The 22,214-nt window shown below is 38.3% G+C and overlaps 1 protein-coding gene across 4 annotated transcripts in view; it reads left to right on the top strand.

Annotated features, from left to right (window-relative positions):
* vsig8b (V-set and immunoglobulin domain containing 8b) overlaps positions 1–14,587 on the top strand; it is a 63,790-nt gene extending 49,203 nt beyond the window's left edge. For all 4 annotated transcript variants that reach the window (XM_041233371.1, XM_041233374.1, XM_041233373.1 and 1 more), the window contains 4 exons: positions 7,547–7,699; positions 8,091–8,213; positions 13,427–13,565; positions 14,205–14,587. In XM_041233371.1, the coding sequence (XP_041089305.1) occupies positions 7,547–7,699; positions 8,091–8,213; positions 13,427–13,565; positions 14,205–14,451 (662 nt within the window). In that variant the 3' untranslated portion in view covers positions 14,452–14,587. The remainder of the gene's footprint in view (positions 1–7,546; positions 7,700–8,090; positions 8,214–13,426; positions 13,566–14,204) is intronic.
* Positions 14,588–22,214: the final 7,627 nt, after the last annotated feature.

Below are 22,214 nucleotides of genomic sequence, written 5' to 3'. Positions count from 1 at the left end.
GTAAATGGTTGGTTACCCCTACTTGGGAAAGGATGAGACTCATCCAGCTGGACAGAGACTGGGTGAAAACATGGTACTTTGGCTACTTGGACCCTATTTAGGGAAAGGGAGGAATGTTACCACTGACCATTTTTTTTACTTCGTTGCAATTGGCAAGAGTTGCAGAAGAAAACAAAAAGCCTGATTGGAACAATGACTAAGCAAAGGAGAGAACTACCAGCAACTGCAAAAAACCTGCAAACACAACAGTACAAAATCCTCAAACACTCTGACTGCACACTGACTGTTCATAAATGCAAACCGAGAAAGAATGTAATTATTCTCAGTGCCCTTCACCCATCAGTTTCGATTGGGACAAGTGAAAAAAAAAGACTTTTGAGTTCTACAATTCAACAAAATATGGAGTTGATATTTTAGATCAGATGACAAGGAAATATTATCCAAAAGCTAGTTCTCGCAGGTGGCCTGTCCAAGTTTTTTTCAGAATGTTCTAGATCCTGCAGCTATCAATGCCTTTGTTCTCCACAAGGAATGCACTGGTGATAACATAGGAAGGAGATACTTTATATTGAAGTTAGCCAAAGAGCTTTGCCAGATGCATTTTCAGCAACAGACTGATAACCCGGTACCAGCTGTAAGAGACGACAATGCCAGATTGCAAAATGTAATGACAATAAGACTGCTGATAGTTGTGCCAATGCTCAAAGACAATCACATAGATTGTGTGCTGCATATGTTGAAAAGAGTGCTATCTGTGTTATTTGTGCCAGCACTTAGACATTGTAAATGAATCCCATTCTGTTCAAATGTTTATGTGGAAATGTGACAAAGTGGCTGCTTATAGTATCCGCCCCACAGTAATACAAAACAGTCACCAGTCCAGGTCCGTGCTGTAGTGCTTGTGGTGGGTGGTAACAATACAATCATGACTGTGGTGCAGTGTTGTTCCGGGTAGTTCTGGGTAGGGTTAGCCGTCTAGTGAATTTACAAAAAATACTAACAGTGACAAACAAACAAAACACTTACAAACTCTTTTCTCTCTTTTTATTTGGGAACTCTCCCGGTCCTTCCAATTCCTTGTATCTTAGAACCAAGCGAAGGAAAAGATTTAGGATTCTCCGTCCCCTTTATGCTATCACGTATAACCCCTTGGTAAACAATTGCAGCTGTCTCTATTGCCTTCAGCTGCTACATCGTTTACCTTCCAGGACAATACGGAGTCTCGTCTTCTTCCAGGCTGACCAACTTCCCTACCCTGGAAATGAACTGTCAGGCCAGCCTGTCCAAAGACTTCCCCTTTCACTACTTAGTGCCCTCATAGGTCAGGAGGGAGATTTACAACCAGAACTCATTATATTTCTGTCACAGGAAGTGACAGCATGGGAGAAGTACATTCATGGAAAAGTACATAGCAGTTAGAAGCAGGAAGGTGAAATTACATATTTAATTGCTTTAATCAGAAAACACAGTAAATTGGGAGTAAACTGCAGCTCAAAGTCTAACAGCTGAATGTCTTTTTCTGATAACAAGCTGAAGCTCAGAGAAGCTAAACTAAACTTCCAAAATTTTTTTTAAAAAATAACATGGTCTTCAAGCGAGTAATCTGTGACACCTGCATGACTTGGGAAATCCGAGAAAACCCAGCAGAGCTAAACCAAGTGTGCGTAAAATGCTGCACGATCAAGGACTTGTTTAAACTAGTAAATATGCTAGAAATGGAGCTGCAGGAAATGAGACAGCAACAGCAGCTTGAGGACCTGGCATACCCACAATTCATGGAAGTTTGCAACCCTAACAGACTGAAAGCCACCAGGGAGATAGAATAAGATAAAAACAGTTGGGTTCAGGTAGGCAGAAGCAGGGAAAAAAATAAACTTTGTCAAGCACAACCAAAAGAAATCAAAACATCCAACAAATTTGAGCCACTTCAAAATTTAGATGATCAAAACCAACATCAAGAGAACGAAAGGAACAACATCCAGGTCCCCATTAACAGTGATGGTCAGACAGCAAAAAGAAGGGAGGTCATGATTGTTGGGGACTTCATATTGAGAAACACAGCAAGTTCAGTTCGCAGTCAGTGTGCTGCCTTCTGGGAGCCTTTGTCACGCACATCACTGAGAACGTGGCCAGGCTCCTAGAATGAAGAGCAGATGACCTGGTAGTAGTCGTCCACATTGGTACAAACAACATTGGAAGAGACAGACCAAGATTCCTGCAAAACAAGTTGAGAGAGCTAAGGAGGAAATTAAAAGACAAGACCAAAACTGTGGTATTTTCTGGGATACTGTCGACACCTTGCAAAGGAGCATATGGACAGCTGGAAATAATTAATCTACCCACATTGCTGAAAATGTGGTGCACACGGGAAGACTTCACCTTCCTTGAACATTGGACCACATTCTACAACAAGGACTATCTATAGACAGGAAGGACTACACTTAAATAAAAAGGGAACCAATCTAGGTTCAGAAGCATTTAAACTAGAAAGGAATGGGGGGAGAAATCAACAAAAAACAGAAGGGAGAGCACATCAAAACAAAGACAACAACTCAGGTAAGACAGCCATTAAATATATTTATCTAAATGCTAGAAGTATCAGAAACAAAATTTTAGAACTTGAAGCTATTGCACTAACAAGTAACTATGATGTGATAGGTGTTACAGAAACTTGGTTGTCTGAGAGTGATAGAGACAAATATAATATTTGTTGGTATACACTGTACAGGAAAGACAGGCAGGACAGAAGAGGAGGAGGGGTAGCGCTATACATAAGAAACAGTCTTGAAGCCCAGGTGTTAAATCTGGATGAAGAAAACAACGCCGAATCAAGTGGGTCAGAATAATGGCATAATAATAGGAGCATGCTATAGACCGCCAGATTCAGAAGGCAAGCAAAATAATCTGTTATACAATGACAGTAGAAATGCTTGTAGCTAAGGAGAAGCCATACTAATGGGGGATTTTAACTTGTCTCATATAAAATGGGAAAACCCGGTGGGGAGCATGACAGACAAAATTGAAATGGTGGAAATGACAAATGACTGCTTCCTAACGCAATTTGTCAAGGCACTGACTAGAGGGGAGACATGCCTTGATTTATTCTTTTCAAATAACGAAGACAGAATAACTAAAACAGAGGTCAGAGAACCATTGACAAACTCAGACCACAACATGGTCTCATTAGAAGTGCTTTTTAAAAACCAAAAAGTAATGACTAAAGCTAAGGTTTACCATTTTAGAAAAGCAAACTATGAAGGTATGAAACAGAAACTAACAGAAGTAGATTGGAGTAAAATAAGAAAACATCCACAGAAAAAGGATGGCTGTTCTTCAAAAATGTAGTACTAGAGGCGCAAAACAATTACATCCCTAAAGTAGACAAATCTAAATCTAAAACTAAATTGCTAAAATGTTTTAATAGATCAATTAAAAAAAAACATTCAGCGAAAAAAGGCACTTTACAGAGCATTAAAAAGGGACCAAAAACAAAGTACACAGAAAGAGTACACGGAACTGCAAATACAAGACAAAAAGGAAGTTAGAAAGACCAAGAGAGAAATAGAAATGATCATTGCTAAGGGGGCTAAAACCAATTACAAAATGTTTTTCCAATATTACAACAGCAAGCGAACATTCAAAGAGGAGGTTAAATGTCTAAAAGATACAAATGACAAAATCACAGATGATGAAAAAAAAATAGCAAATATATTAAATTATTACATTTCACAAGTTTTTACAAAGGAGGATACAGACAACATGCCCCACATGTCAACCTGTTCCTATTCAGTTTTAAATAACTTTAGCATAACCGAGGCAGACGTGTTAAAGGGACTAGGAGTAAAATAAACAAATCCCCTGGGCCGGTTGAGAGGCTACCAATAGTACTCAAAGAAATGAAAGAAGTTATTTACAAACCGCTAACCAAGATCATGAAACAGTCTCTTGACGCAGGGGTTGTACCGACAGACTAGAGAATTGTAAACGTAATACCGATCCACAAAAAGGGAAACAAAACCGAACTAAAATTGAAGTTTCTGGAGAATCTTCGTCTGCATTGTAAAACGCGAGCATTGACGTTGTTTGCCTATTCAACTGGTCGCTTATAAGTGTAGTACAAGTGAATTCAAAGGCCATAATCAAGTTTTTTTTAAAGGAATTAAAAGCTGTCAAAACAGTCACTTGTCCATTTGACCTTGTACCAGAGGTCAAAGGTCAAAGTCCAAGACATTTTTAGAAAGCTTATTTAGGAGGGACTTGATATAAAAACCATATTTACTTAATGGTGCTAACTTTCCAAAGTCTCTCAGCGCACGTTAAGTTTGCCGTTTATTGAAACCAGGCAGTGTCTGTCTAAATCACAATATAAATAGAACAGACCACAATAGTGCTGTGTGGGAAATATGATAAACACGTATATCTGCTTTCAGGTACTGTATTAAATTTTTTCCAAGATAAACAATTGTCTGCGTTCCATAGAACATTACAAATAAAATGTCAAATATAGACTAGGATGTATTTTGTTGGTTTTGTGGATTAAGGGCAATATTTTAACATACAGTGTTGTAATACTGTACATAATGATATGATTCTGAAAATACAACTTACCAAAAAATGACAGCGTGTGAACTGAAACACATAATCATTTCCTTTATTCAGATTACAAACGTGATGCTTTCTCAATGCAAGATGCATTGTACGAGTAGACAGTGCTGCATAAAATCACATGATGTACTGTATTTTTTCCATTATGACTTTGCATTGCCGAAACGGCCAAGTGACAATTGTGCTCCTTTAACACATGCATTACACTGACTTATTTTGGCCCTGAAAACATTATAATTGTTGTTATTGAAAGGACAACAGTGAGTACTGCACAAATTGTGACTGGCCTGTACAGCATGTTGAAATCGTCGGATAAGCAACTGGAAGGTTAAAGTTTCTTAAAAGAAGAAAAAAAGAAATAAACAGCACGCTTGCATGCCTTCAAAAGAAACACATTTATATTGAGCCAAAGCTTCGATGCTGGAGTACCTTCACAATAATCCAGAGGGGGATAAAGGTGAACAAGCACATATTTGTTTTCAGTTAATTATTTTCTGTTTCTCTGCTTTGACCGTCTCAAACATGACATTCCCGGTGTTAAACTGTATAAAACTGTATTTTTCTTTTAAAACACATTTTAATTTTATTACATGTAAATACTGCTCAGAAACATCAAGAGTTCACGTATAGCGATCTGGAGCTATGCAGGCGTCAAATCTAAAGGGATACAGAATTCTATGGAGAGACAGAAATTTTGTAACACCGGGCCGCCTCCCCTCCCCTGAAGATGTAGCTGGTGCCGACAGGTGCCTCCTTGGTCGCTATCATTCTAACAGAGTGAGAGCTGGACTACCTGTCCTTTGGAGTGCCCATATACCAAAATAAAGGGTGTGTAACGCGTGCAGCATTTCACCTGCTGTGATGACTGGCTAATGAATCATATCGCTCGCCTTATTCATGCATATTATTATCTTCGTGAGTAGAGTGGTCACGCCTTCCTTTTTGCACGCAGTATGGGTTTCTCGTACCACAAAGTATTTCAGGTAATTTACCACTGTTTAGTGCATGAGGCCCATAATTCCTTCACCACAGACAAACAAGATAGCTGCTTCCGCATCCACTGCTCAAAGAATTTCACAGACATATGCTTTTTGAGATGTTATAGTAATAAAATAATGACTTCGATTGCATTATTGAGGAGTTTGGTGATAAAACGAGTGATCAGGAGAGGATTTATCAGTATGCACGACTATGAAGAGGTATGTGAAAAATACAGCGAACAAGGGGTGGGGCGGGGCTGGAGATATGCAGTGCCTTTTATTCACTGTTTTACTGTGAATAAAATTACTTTTAAACCATGCGTGTAAAACATATAGTGCATGTGAAAATAAATTGAATCTGACGCGCCTGACAGGTGCTGAATAAATGGTCCGCTAAGGGTTAACACTGGAGTTATCATTTACGACTTTTTGAAAATCCTGCCCCTGGTGTCATTTCAGAGCGATACCGAGAAAAGGTTTACATATTATAATAAATACGATTATTCTAATAGTAATTATAATCCTGAAATACCACAGACATCCATTTAAGAATTATAATATCAAATGATACTACTCACATTATGGTAAAGGTTTGGTAAAATTAGATTTTTTGTTGATTTATTGTTATTTTTTCAAAGGTATTACTGAAGAAAGTTTATTGATTTCTTCTTGTAAATATTTTTTTTTAAGTAAATGTATGACCTTGCCTGGGAGACCCTGCAATCCTTTCAAAAGTAAATGTATTTATTTACAGTGTTTCTATTTTTTCCCTGATTCAGATACAACGATATAGATGAAAAGTTTCCGCTGATTCTTAATACCCAATCACTTCCTGTGTTTATAGACAATGTAACCTAAAGTACAGGTAACACAATGCAGCAGTTTATTAAAATAAATATTTATATTGCCAGAATTAACATAAAGAAACAAGTGAATACCAAAAGTACATAAAACGCAGAGCAGTCATGATGTTAATAAAGTCAACAAGAGGTAAGAACATTGATTTTAAAGCATTGTTTAGCATTTTTTTTTTTTAAATAAGGAGTCCTAGATTTTGTCTGAACACTTAAGGATAGTTTTAAATCTCAACCTGCAGAAAATAAATGTGATACTGTGACAGAGAAAGAATGAATCTTGGTTTCCCCTGTGAAGAAGGCGCTGTGTAAAGAGTAAGTGCTCATTCAGAAAATAGGAGGCACTTTTTTACACAGAGAATTGTGAGGGTCTGGAATCAACTCCCCAGTAATGTTGTTGAAGCTGACACCCTGGGATCCTTCAAGAAGCTGCTTGATGAGATTCTGGGATCAATAAGCTACTAACAACCAAACGAGCAAGATGGGCCGAATGGCCTTATCTCGTTTGTAAACTTTCTTATGTTCTTCTTATGTTCTTATGTAAAGGAACAGAGTGCCCCGGACTGGATGGTCTGACAGTTCATTCCAGGGAAAGGTGGAAGTCAGCCATATAGAAAGGGGGTGGAGCTACGATACACAAAGTCATCGCCCCAGAAGGGAAACGATGTGGCAACCGCAGGTTGGAGGAGAAATGGTTGCACTCGCTAACCAAGAGGGTGTGACTGATAGTACAAAAGGGGACGTGGCTAAGCGATCTGTTCCTTTGTAATTTTTGCGAGCGAACCACTACAGGAGAACTAAAAACGTACTGTGAGTGTTTAGTGTTTGTTTGTTTTGTAGTGTCTAATTATATTTGTTCATAATGACCCGTTTTAAAAACCAAAAATAAAGATCTGTTTGGACCGTGAATTTTGTTGTCTGTCTTCTGTTTCGTATCACATCACCTCTACACCTGTGCACTGCAAACCACTTCGCCACAAATACATATAGGGAGATCTTTTTTTTTTTTTATCTTTGTGTAACATTCGGTTGCAGATTGTTTTGTATACCAAGGAGAACTGGAGGACTAGCATACTGGTAACACTGTGTGTCTCTTGTTTACTCCAGTGCCACCCTCAGTGCCCAGGTGCTCAGTGGAGGGGGGTCAGGACGAGGGGCACTCAGTATCTCTCAGCTGCAAATCTGATGAGGGCATGATCCCCCTCACCTACAAATGGGGGAGGGAGAGCGGAGAAGGACTACCGCCCACAGCCATACAGAGTAAGTACTGAACTGAAACCAAGGAGAGGCAGGGAGGGGAAAGGTGGAGCGCTATCCAATGTAATATCAAGTGATGGAGAGATGAGGGAGATAAATGGAGAGGAATAAGAAGAGTGAAGCAAGATGTTTGGCTGTAACATTAATAAAACTGAAGAGAGAGGGGAAGACAAAAAACAGGAGTGAGGGCAATATTCTGCTGTACACAACATGGTCCAGGACTAAACCAGTATAGGGAAGAGAGGGGTAAAGGTGAAAAAGGTGATTTATTAATTCATATTAGCTTTTCTGTCTCTGTGACTACTGTTGGGCTCCATAAACATTTATTTTCTTTGTGAAAACAATATTTGTATGCAGTTTAACACATATTCATGTTCTCTTCTCTCTCCTGCAGATCCTGGAACAGGCATACTCCTGATCCAGAATCATACCAAGAGTTTCTCAGGATCGTATCGATGCACAGTGAGAAACGCTGTTGGAGAGGAGCAGTGTGTGTTGTCGCTTGGCATAAGCCCATGTGAGGAATATCTCTGTCTCCTCATCTATGTTATTTGGACTGCCTTGCCTCTTTCTGTCTGTGTGTTTCTGTCCTTCCATATGTCTCCCCCTCCCCTCACTCTTATTTATAATACTCCATGGTCATCAAGCAAAGCAAGTCCCTGTATCATCACAATTACACAATGTTTTGTTAGTTACAAGCACAGCTTTTTGTAAGTAACAGAAAGTCTCGAGAAGCACAGTATATCATAAGAACAAGAGGAGGCCATTTGGCACATCTATGTTGGCCAGTTCCTAGAAGCTGATTGATCTCAAAACTTTGTAAAGTTTGATTTTAAATGATTTCAGTGATTCAGCCTCAACATGAATAGTGTAAGAAATATAAAAATGTTTATTGGTATAGCTCAGAAAAAGAATAATTTGAATGAACAGAGTCGCGACACTCCCAGCTACAGTGATTGAGAACTGAACACAGGACAATGCATTCACTTTAGTTTTGTAGATTCCAAAATGCACCCTTGTAATGATGTCATTTATGACCCCTCTTTCCTATACTCTGTGTACTCGTGGCAGATTTCCAGACCTAACAAAGACATTCCCTTTGAATCTGTTATCGCTGAGATTCACCCATCCATCCCCCATGCAAGCAGAGGGCGCTCTCTCCTTACATTCTTGTGCTCAGATACCACACCCAGCTTCTCAGTTTATTTGCTGTAGAAAATCTCATCCAGCTTTCTGTGCTTGCTTAGTATTGTTTAAGTTTAACTAAAGTATGTCAAATCTTTTAAAGAGTGTTAAGACTTCAATCATGTCCCCATAACTGTTCTTTGTTCTAGGCCAGGTACTCAAACATTTTTCTGAGGGACAAATTTTCCCTCAAAAAATGAAATGAAAGTTCTCAAGGGCTGGACATACTCAAACATATTTCTCTAATTTGGCAATGGTCCTTTACAAATGCAGAGTACATTCACATAACTATGTACAAATGCTTCCCTGTTTAATGGGATAGCTGAGTTTTCTTTTTCTTCATCACAATATTTGTAAACTGCAGCAATGTATTACTTTTCTGCCAGTCTTAATAACTGGTGTAGGTGTGAATCATTATAAGTACTGCGATGCACGGATTTCGCTTGCTTCACTGACAAAAAAGCACTTTCACAGCAATATGTGGATCCAAATACGACTATTTCTGGTCAGGAATCAGAGGCCAAAATGCAGGGCTTGTTATGTAATTTTCTCATTGCCTTTAATGATGTGTCTTGTAGCAGGTCAATCAGTTCGATTTGCACATCAGCTTTAGAGAAGCCCAACACTTCACATGCTTCTGATACTTTTGTTAAATTGGCTGTATAAGGATCATCAATGCGTTTAAGCAGAGGCGCCAGGGTTTGAAAATCCTGAATGCGAGAGGAGACCTATATTTTTTTGTTATTACAAAAAGTGCTGTCACAATTTTTTTTTTTTTTTCTCAAAACAAGAATGTTGTCAACCAAAAAAATTATCATTCTGACTAATGAAAATGCAATCCTCTTTGCGATTTCCGTCCGGTAATCACATCTTCATCAGACCTCAATCTGACCAATAAAAAAAACGCAAGTGTACTCTGTGAAGCAATCAGTGAAGGCAAGTATTTCAAGCAGAGATGTAATTGTGCATTGGATTACTACAGAACTCTGTTGGATGCATTGGAGACGCATCAATTTATAACCATATAGTTTCCCATTTTTACCAATTTCTGCCAATAAAAACAATGTTACTTCAAGTATATCTGACTTTAAAACAAAGAAAATGATCTCATAGCTAAATCTAGGTGCAATACATCTTATGACACAAATAAATAAATAAATACACATTTCTGACGGTACAAATTGTTTGATCGTAAGACCTTTTGTAAAGTTCTCATACCAAGCACAACTCTGTTTAAATGACTCACGCATTGCAATGTTTCTCGATGACTAAGGCCAAGGTTGAAATAAAAGTGAACAATTTCTGGCAAATCTGCCATTCCTGTTTAGCTGACTGTCCAGCTGTAACCAGTACACAGTGGAACAGCTACTCAATGATTTCACTGGGTAATTATGAAAAGTTATTATTATTTTTGTTATATGTCACAGCACTTTTTGTTTTAAGATTTTTTTTTTTTTTTTTTTGGTGACAGCACTTTTTGTAATAATGAAAACATTGTCTAGGTGGCAGCAACACACTTCCATAGTTATACTATTCTTGTACCAGTACTGAGAAAAATACCAGCTTGTTCTAAGAGTACTTGAGAAAAACATAACCAATGACTTGAATATTCTAATACAAATTCTAATTCTAATTTTGTGACAATACTAACACCAAACTAACGCAGATTACAAAATCAGAATCTTCCATTTGCAGCAGTACAATTTACAAAAATGGATGACTTGGAAACAATTTACTGCAGCCCTCGATATACTCAGTGTTTTGCAATGTTTTACATCCGACTAACATTAAAACTGTATAAACTTTTGTTTTACTGTTAAACACAGAAAAGTATGATGTTAAATGGTAACTGGGGAAAAAAGGTCACTGGCCAAGAAAATAAACATTGATTGCGTTCAACCAGAGGCACGTCTCCGAGACTGCCTGCAGTCACCTAGGCAATGTGATCAAATACAACCGGCAGACTGAGAAAATTAAACAATAAATAAAAATGTTTTCTCATTAAATGAGGCCAGATTTTATGCGTGTATATTTGTAACATAGTCACTCTTTTCAGGTGTGTTTCACAGTTACGAGAATAGCAGAGCGGTCTATAACTTGGCTCTCATCCCTTTAGACATACAGTACTTCCAACATCGGGCCTCTGGAAATCACTAAAAGAGCTGTGTACAGCCCACGGGTTGTATGTTAAGTACCACAGTTCTAGGCTAAACAGATTCAGTCCTTTCAGCCTATTTTCATAGCTCATTCCTTTAAGTCTAGTTGCTCTTTGTTAAACTCTCTCCAGGAACGTACTGTCCCTTCAGTACTACAGCTATGGTCAAAAGTTTTGCATCGCCTAGAATTTTAGGATTGAGACATAATTTAAAAAAAAAAAACTATATGAACACAATTTTATTTAAAGTGTAATCATCAGGAGTTCCGAAAAATATTGCATTGCACGTCCCCACGTGTTGCTACAACTGTTTAAATAATCTATATGTCATGTTTTCATTGTTAACATCCTGACAACTTTTTACACTTATAGCTTTAAAGTCTGTTTCAAAGCTTTTTTCAAAATGGCCGCTCTAGTGCACTGATAGTGTAAGGATTATTGCCCACATTGTGAAACAGGTAACACAGCAATAACAATTCATAATATGACGCGGAACAGAAGAAAAGCCAGAGCACTTTGTTCTGTGTTCTATACAATGATATAATTGCCCCTGCAACCTTTTACATTGTTAAGTCTGGCTCGCCTTTATAGGCATGGACTTGATAAAAGCTTTACTCTGCCATATTGTGGGCAACACAGTGTTAACCTCAGAACAGAATTGTGACAGGGAGACCCTGTCACTGGTTTTTGGGTGTATGTGAGGCTTTATGGAAGCAGCTGGGATGTGCAACAGGAGACACGTTGCTAAGGAAATAATTGAGCAGTTAGGCTTGCTGAGCTGATCGGAAGGTTCGGATTGCCTGGGGGGGGCATGCCCGGAGATCAAAAAACATTTGCGCTACAGCTCAAGGCTACCGCACGGCCATAGCCATCAGATGAGCACTGAACAAAAGAATGCTGGAGCTGAAATACCTCTCTACGAAGACAGCCTTTTTGTTAGCCATCACCACAGCCAAGTACAGCTTTCCACTTATACCAATAAGTAGAACTAGAGACTTTTCATCCCCCACCCTTTTCTTCGGAGGAGGATCAGAGACTGAACTTCCGCTGCCAGGTTCTGGCATTGAGATATTATGTTGACAGGACGATAGCTCTGTGTCAGTCTGATCAGCTCTTCGTCTGTCGTGGTGTAAGGACCCTGGGTCAGGCTCTATCAAAGCAGCGGTTGTCATTGGTTTGTAGACATAGTTTCAACTGTATATACTAATGCAGCCCTACCCCCACCCGACTGGATGGCCGTGCATTCTACTAGAGGAATGGCTCCATCATGGGCCCTCTTTAGAGGAGCTTCATTGTCTGATATATGTACAGCAGCTAGCTGGGTGGTAGATCCCTCTATGCCTTCTTTAGGCACAAGGGTCCTTGAGGTTGCATGCTCGCACTGCTAACCGTAGGTTTTGCAGTCTCGAGACATATCCCTTAAATATTGTCTGTTTAATTATATATTCATTGCGGATGATGGTGGCAAGCCCACCTCCCTACCCTCCCCGTGCTTTATCTATGAAAGAATAATTTGGAGAAATAAATACTATGAGTGGTAAGATATTCTAGCTTTATTTTTTTTTAACATTCAGCACAGGGCAAACCTCTTTAAATCCCCTCCCCTCTATAATTTTTAGTTTAAATAATTTACTAAATGGTTTTCTAGCCTACTAGCCCCATCTTCATTTTGGGATCATTCCCTCTTTCTTGAGGAATCTAGTAGTTCCAAAAAATCAATCCCAGTTATTTATAAATGCCATCCCTTTTGTGCTCACCCTTGACTTTGGTTACCTTGCAGTCATCTGTAGTTAACACTTGAAATTTATTTGATAGATTCATTTCATCTGTATCTTGGCCGCTGAGCCTCAGCCTCCCCTTTCCTACTTGTCTAACAGTCTCCCAGTTTCTGCTCTTTCTGACTTTCGTCAATTTTCACCTTTTCAAGTTCCTCAGCAATACATATTCATCATAGTCTTGTTGTAAATCCAAAATGGTGCTTTCTCTCTAAAATCTGAATCATGTGCATTCTCTTCTACAGAGTCCAGAACTAACCAAGTGTTATTGATTTGGTTAATAAATGGCTCATTTTACTATTTCTAATTGTTTTTCTAGTTCAGTAATCTTCTGTAATAAGATCTATGAAAAAGAACATTTCTGGCAATTAAAGTCTTCCTTAAATTTAACAAGTTACTACAACCCTGATCAAAAAACATGTTTTATTTAAGCAGCTCACATGTTTTTGAAAGCAGTAAGAATTCTAGACCCACAACATGTTTGCAGTTTGGATAAAGAACCCCTCCCGTTAGATTGTACTCCAGGGTTTGATGCTTACTTTAAATAAGAATGGAGAGATATCATCTATATGCAAAAGGTTCACACCAAATATAAATCTTTCTTTCTTTCTGCAGCTGTGAATAAAGCCGGAATGATAGCGGGTGCTGTGATTGGTTCTCTGCTTTTGTTGCTCCTCCTCCTGCTCCTCATCTGGCTTCTTATTTGCTGTTGCAACAAGCGGCGATATCAGAAGGAAGTGGCCAATGAGATCAGGTAGGGAGCTCTTGTGTGTTCAGAACAGGTTTTAATATAAAATGTTCTTCTAATTGTTAACAGCATTGCCACTGCCCCCTCTTTTCTTGTGTTGAAGATATTTGGGTTCTTTGCTTGTCTTAAACTGTATTCATTGTATATAGTTACAAACACCACAACGAACTCACCGGGCAACCAAACACACTGCTTGAAAGCAGAAGATCCAACCAGTTAACACAGCTCTCCAGGTTGATTTTCTGTGTTCTTGTAATTAAAATAATACAGCACACAGATATATCATTGCAATGAATACAAGTCTCAGAAATACAGACATTTCTGATATGTGTTCATAACTTGTGTTGTACAGAAGTACAACACACACAAAAAAACAATCTCATCACTTCCTGTGTGGTGGTCAAATGATTGCAGTTAGATGTTGAATGAAACCATTCTATAGCACAAAGTGAGTTTCTACCAGGTAGCCGTGGCAACTTTTACTTCGATGCCATTGCAAATAATTGAAGTATAAAATACATGCAAAGAACCAAAATATAGCTTACAGAAAAAAGGGGACCCGTGATAATATTAAAAGTGCTACTAATAGGTAATAAAATTGATTTTCAATAACATTAGAATCTCTATTTGTTTCTTGTCTGTCAGGGAGGATGTGGCCCCTCCAGTCAGTCGCTCAGTCACGCCCAATGCCAGTGTCCACTCCAGCTTCCGCTCCATCCTGGGCTACCGCTCACATCCCATCATTGGCTACCATTACCAACGAGCCAACCACAGAGACATCTACAAAGGGCAGCTTATGGACAGCAACAAACCATCTAATAACAACCTGACAAAACCTGGGGGGGTTCCTGTTATGACATCCGTTCAAAACAGAGAAGCATATGCTGTCTAAAAGACAGAAAAATTGTTAGGGCATAGGATAAAAAAAAGACGTGACAAAAGAGATATAGGTAAGATAGAGAGAGGGAGAAATTGTGTAATTTAAACCCTTTGTTGTCCATTTATTCAGCGCTTGTCAGGTGCGTCAGGTCCAATTTATTTTCACACATGCTGTTTAAATTTATTTTTTTCAGAGTAAAACAGGTTTAAAAGGCACTGTATCACAGAAGAAGTCAGTACTGCATCTCCAGCCAAGCCCTGCCCCTCCTTCGCTGTATTTTCCACCTACCTCTTCATAGTCATGCATACTGATAAATCCTCCCTGATCACTCATTTTATCACCAAACTCCTCAATAATGCAATCCAAGTCATTATTTTATTACTATAACATCTCAAAAAGCTCTTCAAATGTCTGTGATATTCTTTGAGCACTGGATGCAGAAGCAGCTCTCTTCTTTGTTTGTGTCCATGTTATCTGGTGCAGGGGTTATGTGTATTGATCAGACACACCCCTTTTTTCGTGTTCTCTCAGCTCTTATCAGACTCACTCGACCACTGAAAGGTTTTCTCTGCTTTTTCCGGAGAAAAAACATCTAGAGAGCTGTGCTTGACGTCTTTTTGATGATGTCGGACCGGGTCTTGAGGCATGGGCAGTGTTAGGTTTGCGCCACACATAGCGCTTTGAGTTTTGGCCAAAAAACTCTATCTTGGTCTCATCTGACCACAAAACCTTTTCCCACATCGCAGCTGGGTCACTCTCATGCTTTCTGGCAAACTCCAGACGTGCTTTCAGGTGGTACTTTTTGAGTAACGTCTTCTTTCTTGCCATCCTCCCATACTGGCCTGTGTTATGCAGAGCTCTTGATATGGTTGACTTGTGCACCATTACTCCACTCCCAGCCACTGAACTCTGTAGCTCCTTCAAAGTGATTGTTGACCTCTCTGTGGCTTCTGTCACAAGTCTCCTTCTTGTTTGAGCGCTGAGTTTTGAGGGACGGCCCAACCGTGCTCACTGGGATATCCAAACACTTGGATATTATTTTGTACCCTTTCCCTAATCTGTGCATTTGTATTACTTTATCTCTAACTTCTGTAAAATGCTCTTTGGTCTTCATTTTTCTTCAGATTCACAGCCTTACCAATGATCCTTCAACAGTGGGGTTTTTATCCAGAAAATGTGACAGCAACTTTAATGGTTCACAGGTGGAGGCCAATGGTAAGGTAATTGTGTCCTCGTTAGGGCAATTTCTTTCATCAGTGCAAACTGGGAGCTTCCACAGCACAGGGGTTGAATACTTATGCAAGCAAGATATTTCAGTTTTTTATTTTTCTTAAAAATATTTCCCAACATAAAACCAATGTCACCTTACAATAATTGATTTTGAGTTTAACTGTTTTAAAAAAAAATATCAAACAGAACGAAATTTCAATGTACCATTTGTAATTCAGTAATATGAGAGAATTGGTCAGGGGTCTGAATACTTTTGCAAGGCACTGTGTGTATATATATATATATATATATATATATATATATATATATATATATATATATATATATATATATATATATATATATATATATATATTTATACTGTACCCAGTTTGGTAACACTTTACATTAGGTATCCATTATAAGTGACTATAAACAATCTCTAAACATGTTATTAATTATGATATTAACAGTTATAGAATATTATTACAAATAATAAAAGTATAATAATCCAGTTCAGCCTTCTTTGTATTGCTATAACGTTAGAAAAATGTTATAATTTGAGCATTAAAGTGGTCTAACTACATGTTTGCCATTTCTGAGATACATTTATTTTTGTACTGTCTGGACCATAATCTAATAGATGGTGGAAAACTAGATTTACTGGCTAGGGTTTGTTTATCACTGTGGGATGTTACATGATACTGTGATTGAAAATGGGCCATGGTAAATTACAATGTGCAAAAGTGGTCTCTCTCACACTGTAAACAAAGTTGGCGTCTGAAAGAGGAACGAAGAAAGCTGATAGAAACTTTTTGAAGATACCGATTTATCTCTTAGTGGATCAGGTACACTTTTTTTCAAATAAATGTATAGTGCTGGTTGTAATACTGTAAAACTAGTTAAGTAAATACAGTTACTGTAATGACAATGTTATCTATTTTAAGCAGTGCTTTTGGCGCTGGTTTTATAGCATGGGTGCGGTTGCTTAACCTTAATGCTAGATTTTCAATGTAGGCCTATCACTTGCTTCATTTATTTTGCATGCCATATTTTAATAAAACATATGTTGATAAAACGTGGTATCATCCACAGTGGAATTTATGTAATCATGTTACAAAACTGGTTATTCATACTGCAAATAGTGCTGATAGTTTTTAAAGGGGGTTATTTTCAAAACTTGTTTAGTGGATTCTCAGTACTATTATTACCCACTTTTATAGTTAAAATGTGCTTTCTTTTTGTACTTCTAATTAAATGTTTGCTCATTTATGCACACAGTATGATTGTTTTTATTTATTTTCATTTTTATTTTTTTGTTTATTGATGGAAAGTTTCTGAGTAGCCATATTGGTCCACAAGAAGTAGACACAGACAGCATTTATCACATGCTTTTCCCTGCTCTCTTCAACCTGTACATTAATAACCATGTTGGTCCATTAACATGTATCAAAACCGTCTCTACAGATTTATTCAACGATTACCAAGGATTCCAAGCTTTGAAAATAACCACTCAGTGTACTCAAATACTTACTTGAAAGCCTATGCAATATACCTATTTGTTTTCTCTAAATATGTGTTTAAAGGTATTAGTTTCTTTTTTTTTAATAGAATATGTCCTGTCACAGGACAGTGAGGAAATAAATGAAGGGTAATTTAGTGTAGCTGGGACAGTGCAGAATGAATCCAGTCAAGATACTTGTTACAAATCAGTAGCAGAGGATAATTTGCAATTCACGGAAGTGCTTAAACTACAAGGGAAAGGAAATTCCTGCAAAAGAGGTAACCCCAGCTGGTCATACATGTATGCAGAAATGTGGTGAAAAAGTAGATGAGGATGAGCAGAGAATTTGTTTCTGGTAGTGTAAAACAAGTAAGCCCTGGACATAGATGTTCTGATCAAGCTACAGTACACCGGAAGAACAAGTGTACACTTTATCCACTTCAAGTGCAACTGTAACTGTGTGCAAAGAGTTCTTTCTACAAACAATGAAAATAAGTAATGGGTGACTGGACCGTGCCTTGAGATCACAGCTGTTGAATGATGATGTACCTAAGCCGATGGAAGGGGAAAACGTGGTAAAAAGCCTCTAAAGGATACTTGTAAAGTGTGTGACAGCCTCAAAGTTAAAACAACTGTTGAGAAAACTACTGAGGAAAAACAAACCCTACAAGCTGAATGGGATCTCCACCTCAGAAAGGCTGAAAAAGCAAGAGATTCTCTAAGGAGTTTAAAAACAAACTCAGACCCAAGCATGGACATCTTCACTTTCGACTTAAAAAAGACGTTTCCAACTCCAGACAGATGTACTGGCATTGCCTGGTATACCTGTCAACCCTGGACCTACAATGTCTGTGTCCACAGAGTTAAAGACGGTGATGTTTTCATGTATAAGTGACATGAAGGACAAGCATCCAGAGGCCCGGATGAGATTGTATCATGCGTTCTGCATTACTGCAGTAAATGTCTTCATGAGCGGAAGCAAAGCTTTACAATGCTTTCAGACAGCTCTGGTGGACAGAACAGGATCTTTAACATGGCAATGGTTTGCTCTTATTTGGTACACAATGGTACAGATATGGTTGAACAGAAATGTATGAGATCTGGGCACAATTTTCTTCCCAATATGCAGACTTTGGAGTTGTTGAACGATCCAAATCTAAACATCATGATATATTTATTCCTGAACACTGGATGAGAGTAGCTGGAACTGCCAAAAAGCAGAAACCATTCAAGTGGTAAAAATGATGCAAAATGAGTTTTTAGTTTGCAAGACTGGGCTCACTCTAAAGCAGTCCGCAGAAAGGAAAATGCTGAAGGAATGATTGAGAATGGTAACTTTGGTTTGTTTGCTGTTGCAATTGGTAATCTCTCAGTTGTTTTTTTTACATGGCACTGTTATTCAGGGTAATGAATACAAAATAATTCTTTCAAGGTTATTACCTGAATGAGTAGACCCTGTTTTTGTTTTAATTAAAGTCTAGATTAAAAAGTTGATTGAGGGTTACAATTTTTTATTAATACTGAAAATAAAAATATAACAGTATCCGAAAATATAAACACTACTGTTATTGCTAACACTGTTTCAAAGTGCCTTAAATAACCTCAAGGAGGTTCAGAAGCTTTTAAACTACACTGAACAAAAATATAAACGTAAAATGTAAAGTGTCGGTCCCATGTTTCATGAGCTCAAATAAAAGATCCTAGAAATTTTTCATATGCACAAAAAGCTTATTTCTCTCAAAGTTTGTGCACAAAATTACATCCCTGTTAGTGAGCATTTCTTCTTTGCCAAGATAATCCATCCACCTGACAGGTGTGGCATATCAAGAAGCTGATTAAACAGCATGATCATTACACAGGTGCACCTTGTGCTGAGGACAATAAGAGGCCACTCTAAAATGTGCAGTTTGGTCACACAACACAATGCCACAGATGTCTCAAGTTTTGAGGGATCGTGCAATTGGCATGCTGACTGCAGGAATGTCCACCAGAGCTGTTGCCAGAGAATTTAATGTTCATTTCTCTATCATAAGCCGCCTCCAACGTCGTTTTAGAAAATTTAGCAGTACGTCCAACCGGCCTCACAAAGGCAGACCACTTGTAACCACTCCAGCCCAGGACCTCCACATCCGGCTTCTTCACCTGCGGGATTGTCTGAGACCAGCCATTCGGTCAGCTGATGAAACTGTTGGTTTGCACAACTGAAGAATTTCTGCACAAACTGTCAGAAACCATCTCAGAGAAGCTCATCTGCGTGCTCGTCGTCCTCACTAGGGTCTTATCCTGACTGCAGTTCGGCGTTGTAACCGACTTCAGTGGGCAAATGCTCACCTTTGATGGCCACTGGCACGCTGGAGAAGTGTGCTCTTCACGGACGAATCCCAGTTTCAACTGCACAACAATGAACAGCCTGATCAACTCTATGCAAAAGAGATGTGTCACGCTGCATGAGGCAAATGGTGGGCACACCAAATACTGACTGGTTTTCGGATCCATGGCCCTACCTTTTTTTTTTTAAGGTATCTGTGACCAAAAGATGCATATCTGTATTCCCAGTCATCTGTAATCCATAAATTAGGGCCAAATGAATTTATTTAAATTGACTGATTTCCTTATATGAACTGTAACTCAGTAAAAATTTTGAAATTGTTGCATGTTGCACTTCTATTTTTGTTCAGTGTAGAAAGGAAGGGAGTAGAAATCAACAAAAAAACAGAAGGGAAACTACATCAAAACAAAGGTAACAACTCAGGTAAGATAGTGATTAAATGTATTTATCTAAATAATGGACACAAATTCAAAGGGCATAATAATAGAGGCATTCTATAGACCACCAAATTCAGACAGCAAGCAAAATAATTTGTTATACGGTGACATTAGAAATGCATGTAGCAAAGGAGAAGCCATACTAATGGGGGATTTCAACTTCCCACATATAGAATGGGAAAACCCGGTGGGGAGCATGACAGATGAAATTGAAATGGTGGAAATTACAAATGACTACTTCCTAACGCACTTTGTCAAGGCATCACCTAGAGGGGAGGCATGCCTTGATTTAGTCTTTTCAAATAACAAAGATAGAGTAACTACAACAGAGGTCAGAGAACCATTGGCAAACTCAGACCACAACATGGTCTCATTTGAAGTGCTTTTTAAAACCCATAAAGTAATGACCAGTGGCGGCTGGTGAACTCTGAGAGGGGTGGGGCGTTGGAGAACCAACTCCTGTCCCCCAACCATAACCCTCGTATTTCACCTCTCCCAAATACACGTATAACATAAAAACATTGCACACTACTTACACTCAATGTACTGGATTGAACTGTTATCCTCCCGTAATTGCTACTGTGCATTACTTTACTGAAACAAAAGCCTGTGATATAAATGACCAGAGATACTATGCTACTGATTTCTGTATATTCAAATAAATAGGAATACAGAAATAGTAGACTATGTAAATAACTAGCATTTGATATAAATAATAATATAAAGAATAACCATATCGCCCTATGCTTAAGTATTACTTTTAGTGCAGAGCAAAAACAAATGTAGGGTACCAGGTTTAATCAGACAATAGATGACACATAGCAAATTACATTTAATAGAGAAAAGTGTAAGGTACTGCACGCAGGAAATAAAAATGTACATTATAAATATCATATGGGAGATACTGAAATTGGAGAAAGAATCTATGAAAAAGACCTAGGAGTTTTTGTTGACTCAGAAATGTCTTCATCTAGACAATGTGGGGAAACTATAAAAAAGGCTAACAAGATGCTCGGATACATTGTGAAAAGTGTTGAATTTAAATCAAGGGAAGTAATGTTAAAACTGTACAATGCACTAGTAAGACCTCATCTTGAATATTGTGTGCAGTTCTGGTCACCTCGCTATAAAAAAGATATTGCTGCTCTAGAAAGAGTGCAAAGAAGAGCGAACAGAATTATTCCGGGCTTAAAAGGCATGTCATATGCAGAAAGGCTAAAAGAATTGAATCTGTTCAGTCTTGAACAAAGAAGACTACGCGGCGACCTAATTCAAGCATTCAAAATACTAAAAGGTATTGACAGTGTCGACTCAAGGGACTTTTTCGACCTGAAAAAAGAAACAAGGCTCAGGAGTCACAAATGGAGATTAGACAGGGCATTCAGAACAGAAAATAGGAGGCGCTTTTTTACACAGAGAATTGTGAGGGTCTGGAATCAACTCCCCAGTAATGTTGTTGAAGCTGACACCCTGGGATCCTTCAAGAAGCTGCTTGATGAGATTCTGGGATCAATAAGCTACTAACAACTAAACGAGCAAGATGGGCCGAATGGCTTCCTCTCGTTTGTAAACTTTCTTATGCTCTTATGAATCTCTGTGATTTATTTTATTTTACTTTCTATTCTGCGGGAGCATACTGTAGTTATGACATTAAAATATGTTTCACCTATTTTAAAGTTGCTTGATTGTTTAGAATATCATACTGTAGTCATGACAGCTATACACTTTCATAACTGTCACAGGCGCTGGGTTCAGCGCCCCAGAGCTTATTGAAAACTCACATTGCTTCTACACACGAAGAGCTCAGAAATCCCTACTGTGCATGTGCTCCAGGGGCGAAAGGCTTCAGCACCCAAGAACCAATTGGAAAAGCAGGCTTCTGATCTGTTCCTCCCACCCCATTACTGTGTGAGGCAGGGGTGAGAAATAATACGTTGTAATGCAGATAATAATAATAATGGTAATAATAGTAGCTAGCATTTAATTTAGATTATTATTAATACTTATTAATTTAAACTGGTGTGGAGGTGCCCTTTGCGCCCGTATACGTGAGCCACCACTGGTAATGACTAAAGCTAAGGTTTATAATTTTAAAAAGGCAAACTATGAAGGTATGAAACAGATACTAACAGAAGTAGATTGGATAATAAACATCCACTGAAAAAGGATCATAAATCAGCATTTTATATGTAAAGTGTTCTAAATAAATATACATTCTGCAAGATAAAATTCACAATTTTAAATGAACTTTACAAATTATACCCCAAATTGATATTCCAAAATGGTATATGTTCAA

The sequence above is a fragment of the Polyodon spathula genome, chromosome 31, assembly GCF_017654505.1.
Source record: "Polyodon spathula isolate WHYD16114869_AA chromosome 31, ASM1765450v1, whole genome shotgun sequence".
NCBI lineage: Eukaryota > Metazoa > Chordata > Actinopteri > Acipenseriformes > Polyodontidae > Polyodon > Polyodon spathula.
The sequence above is the reverse complement of the archived record's forward strand: the minus strand, read 5'-3'. Positions and strand labels throughout refer to the sequence as shown.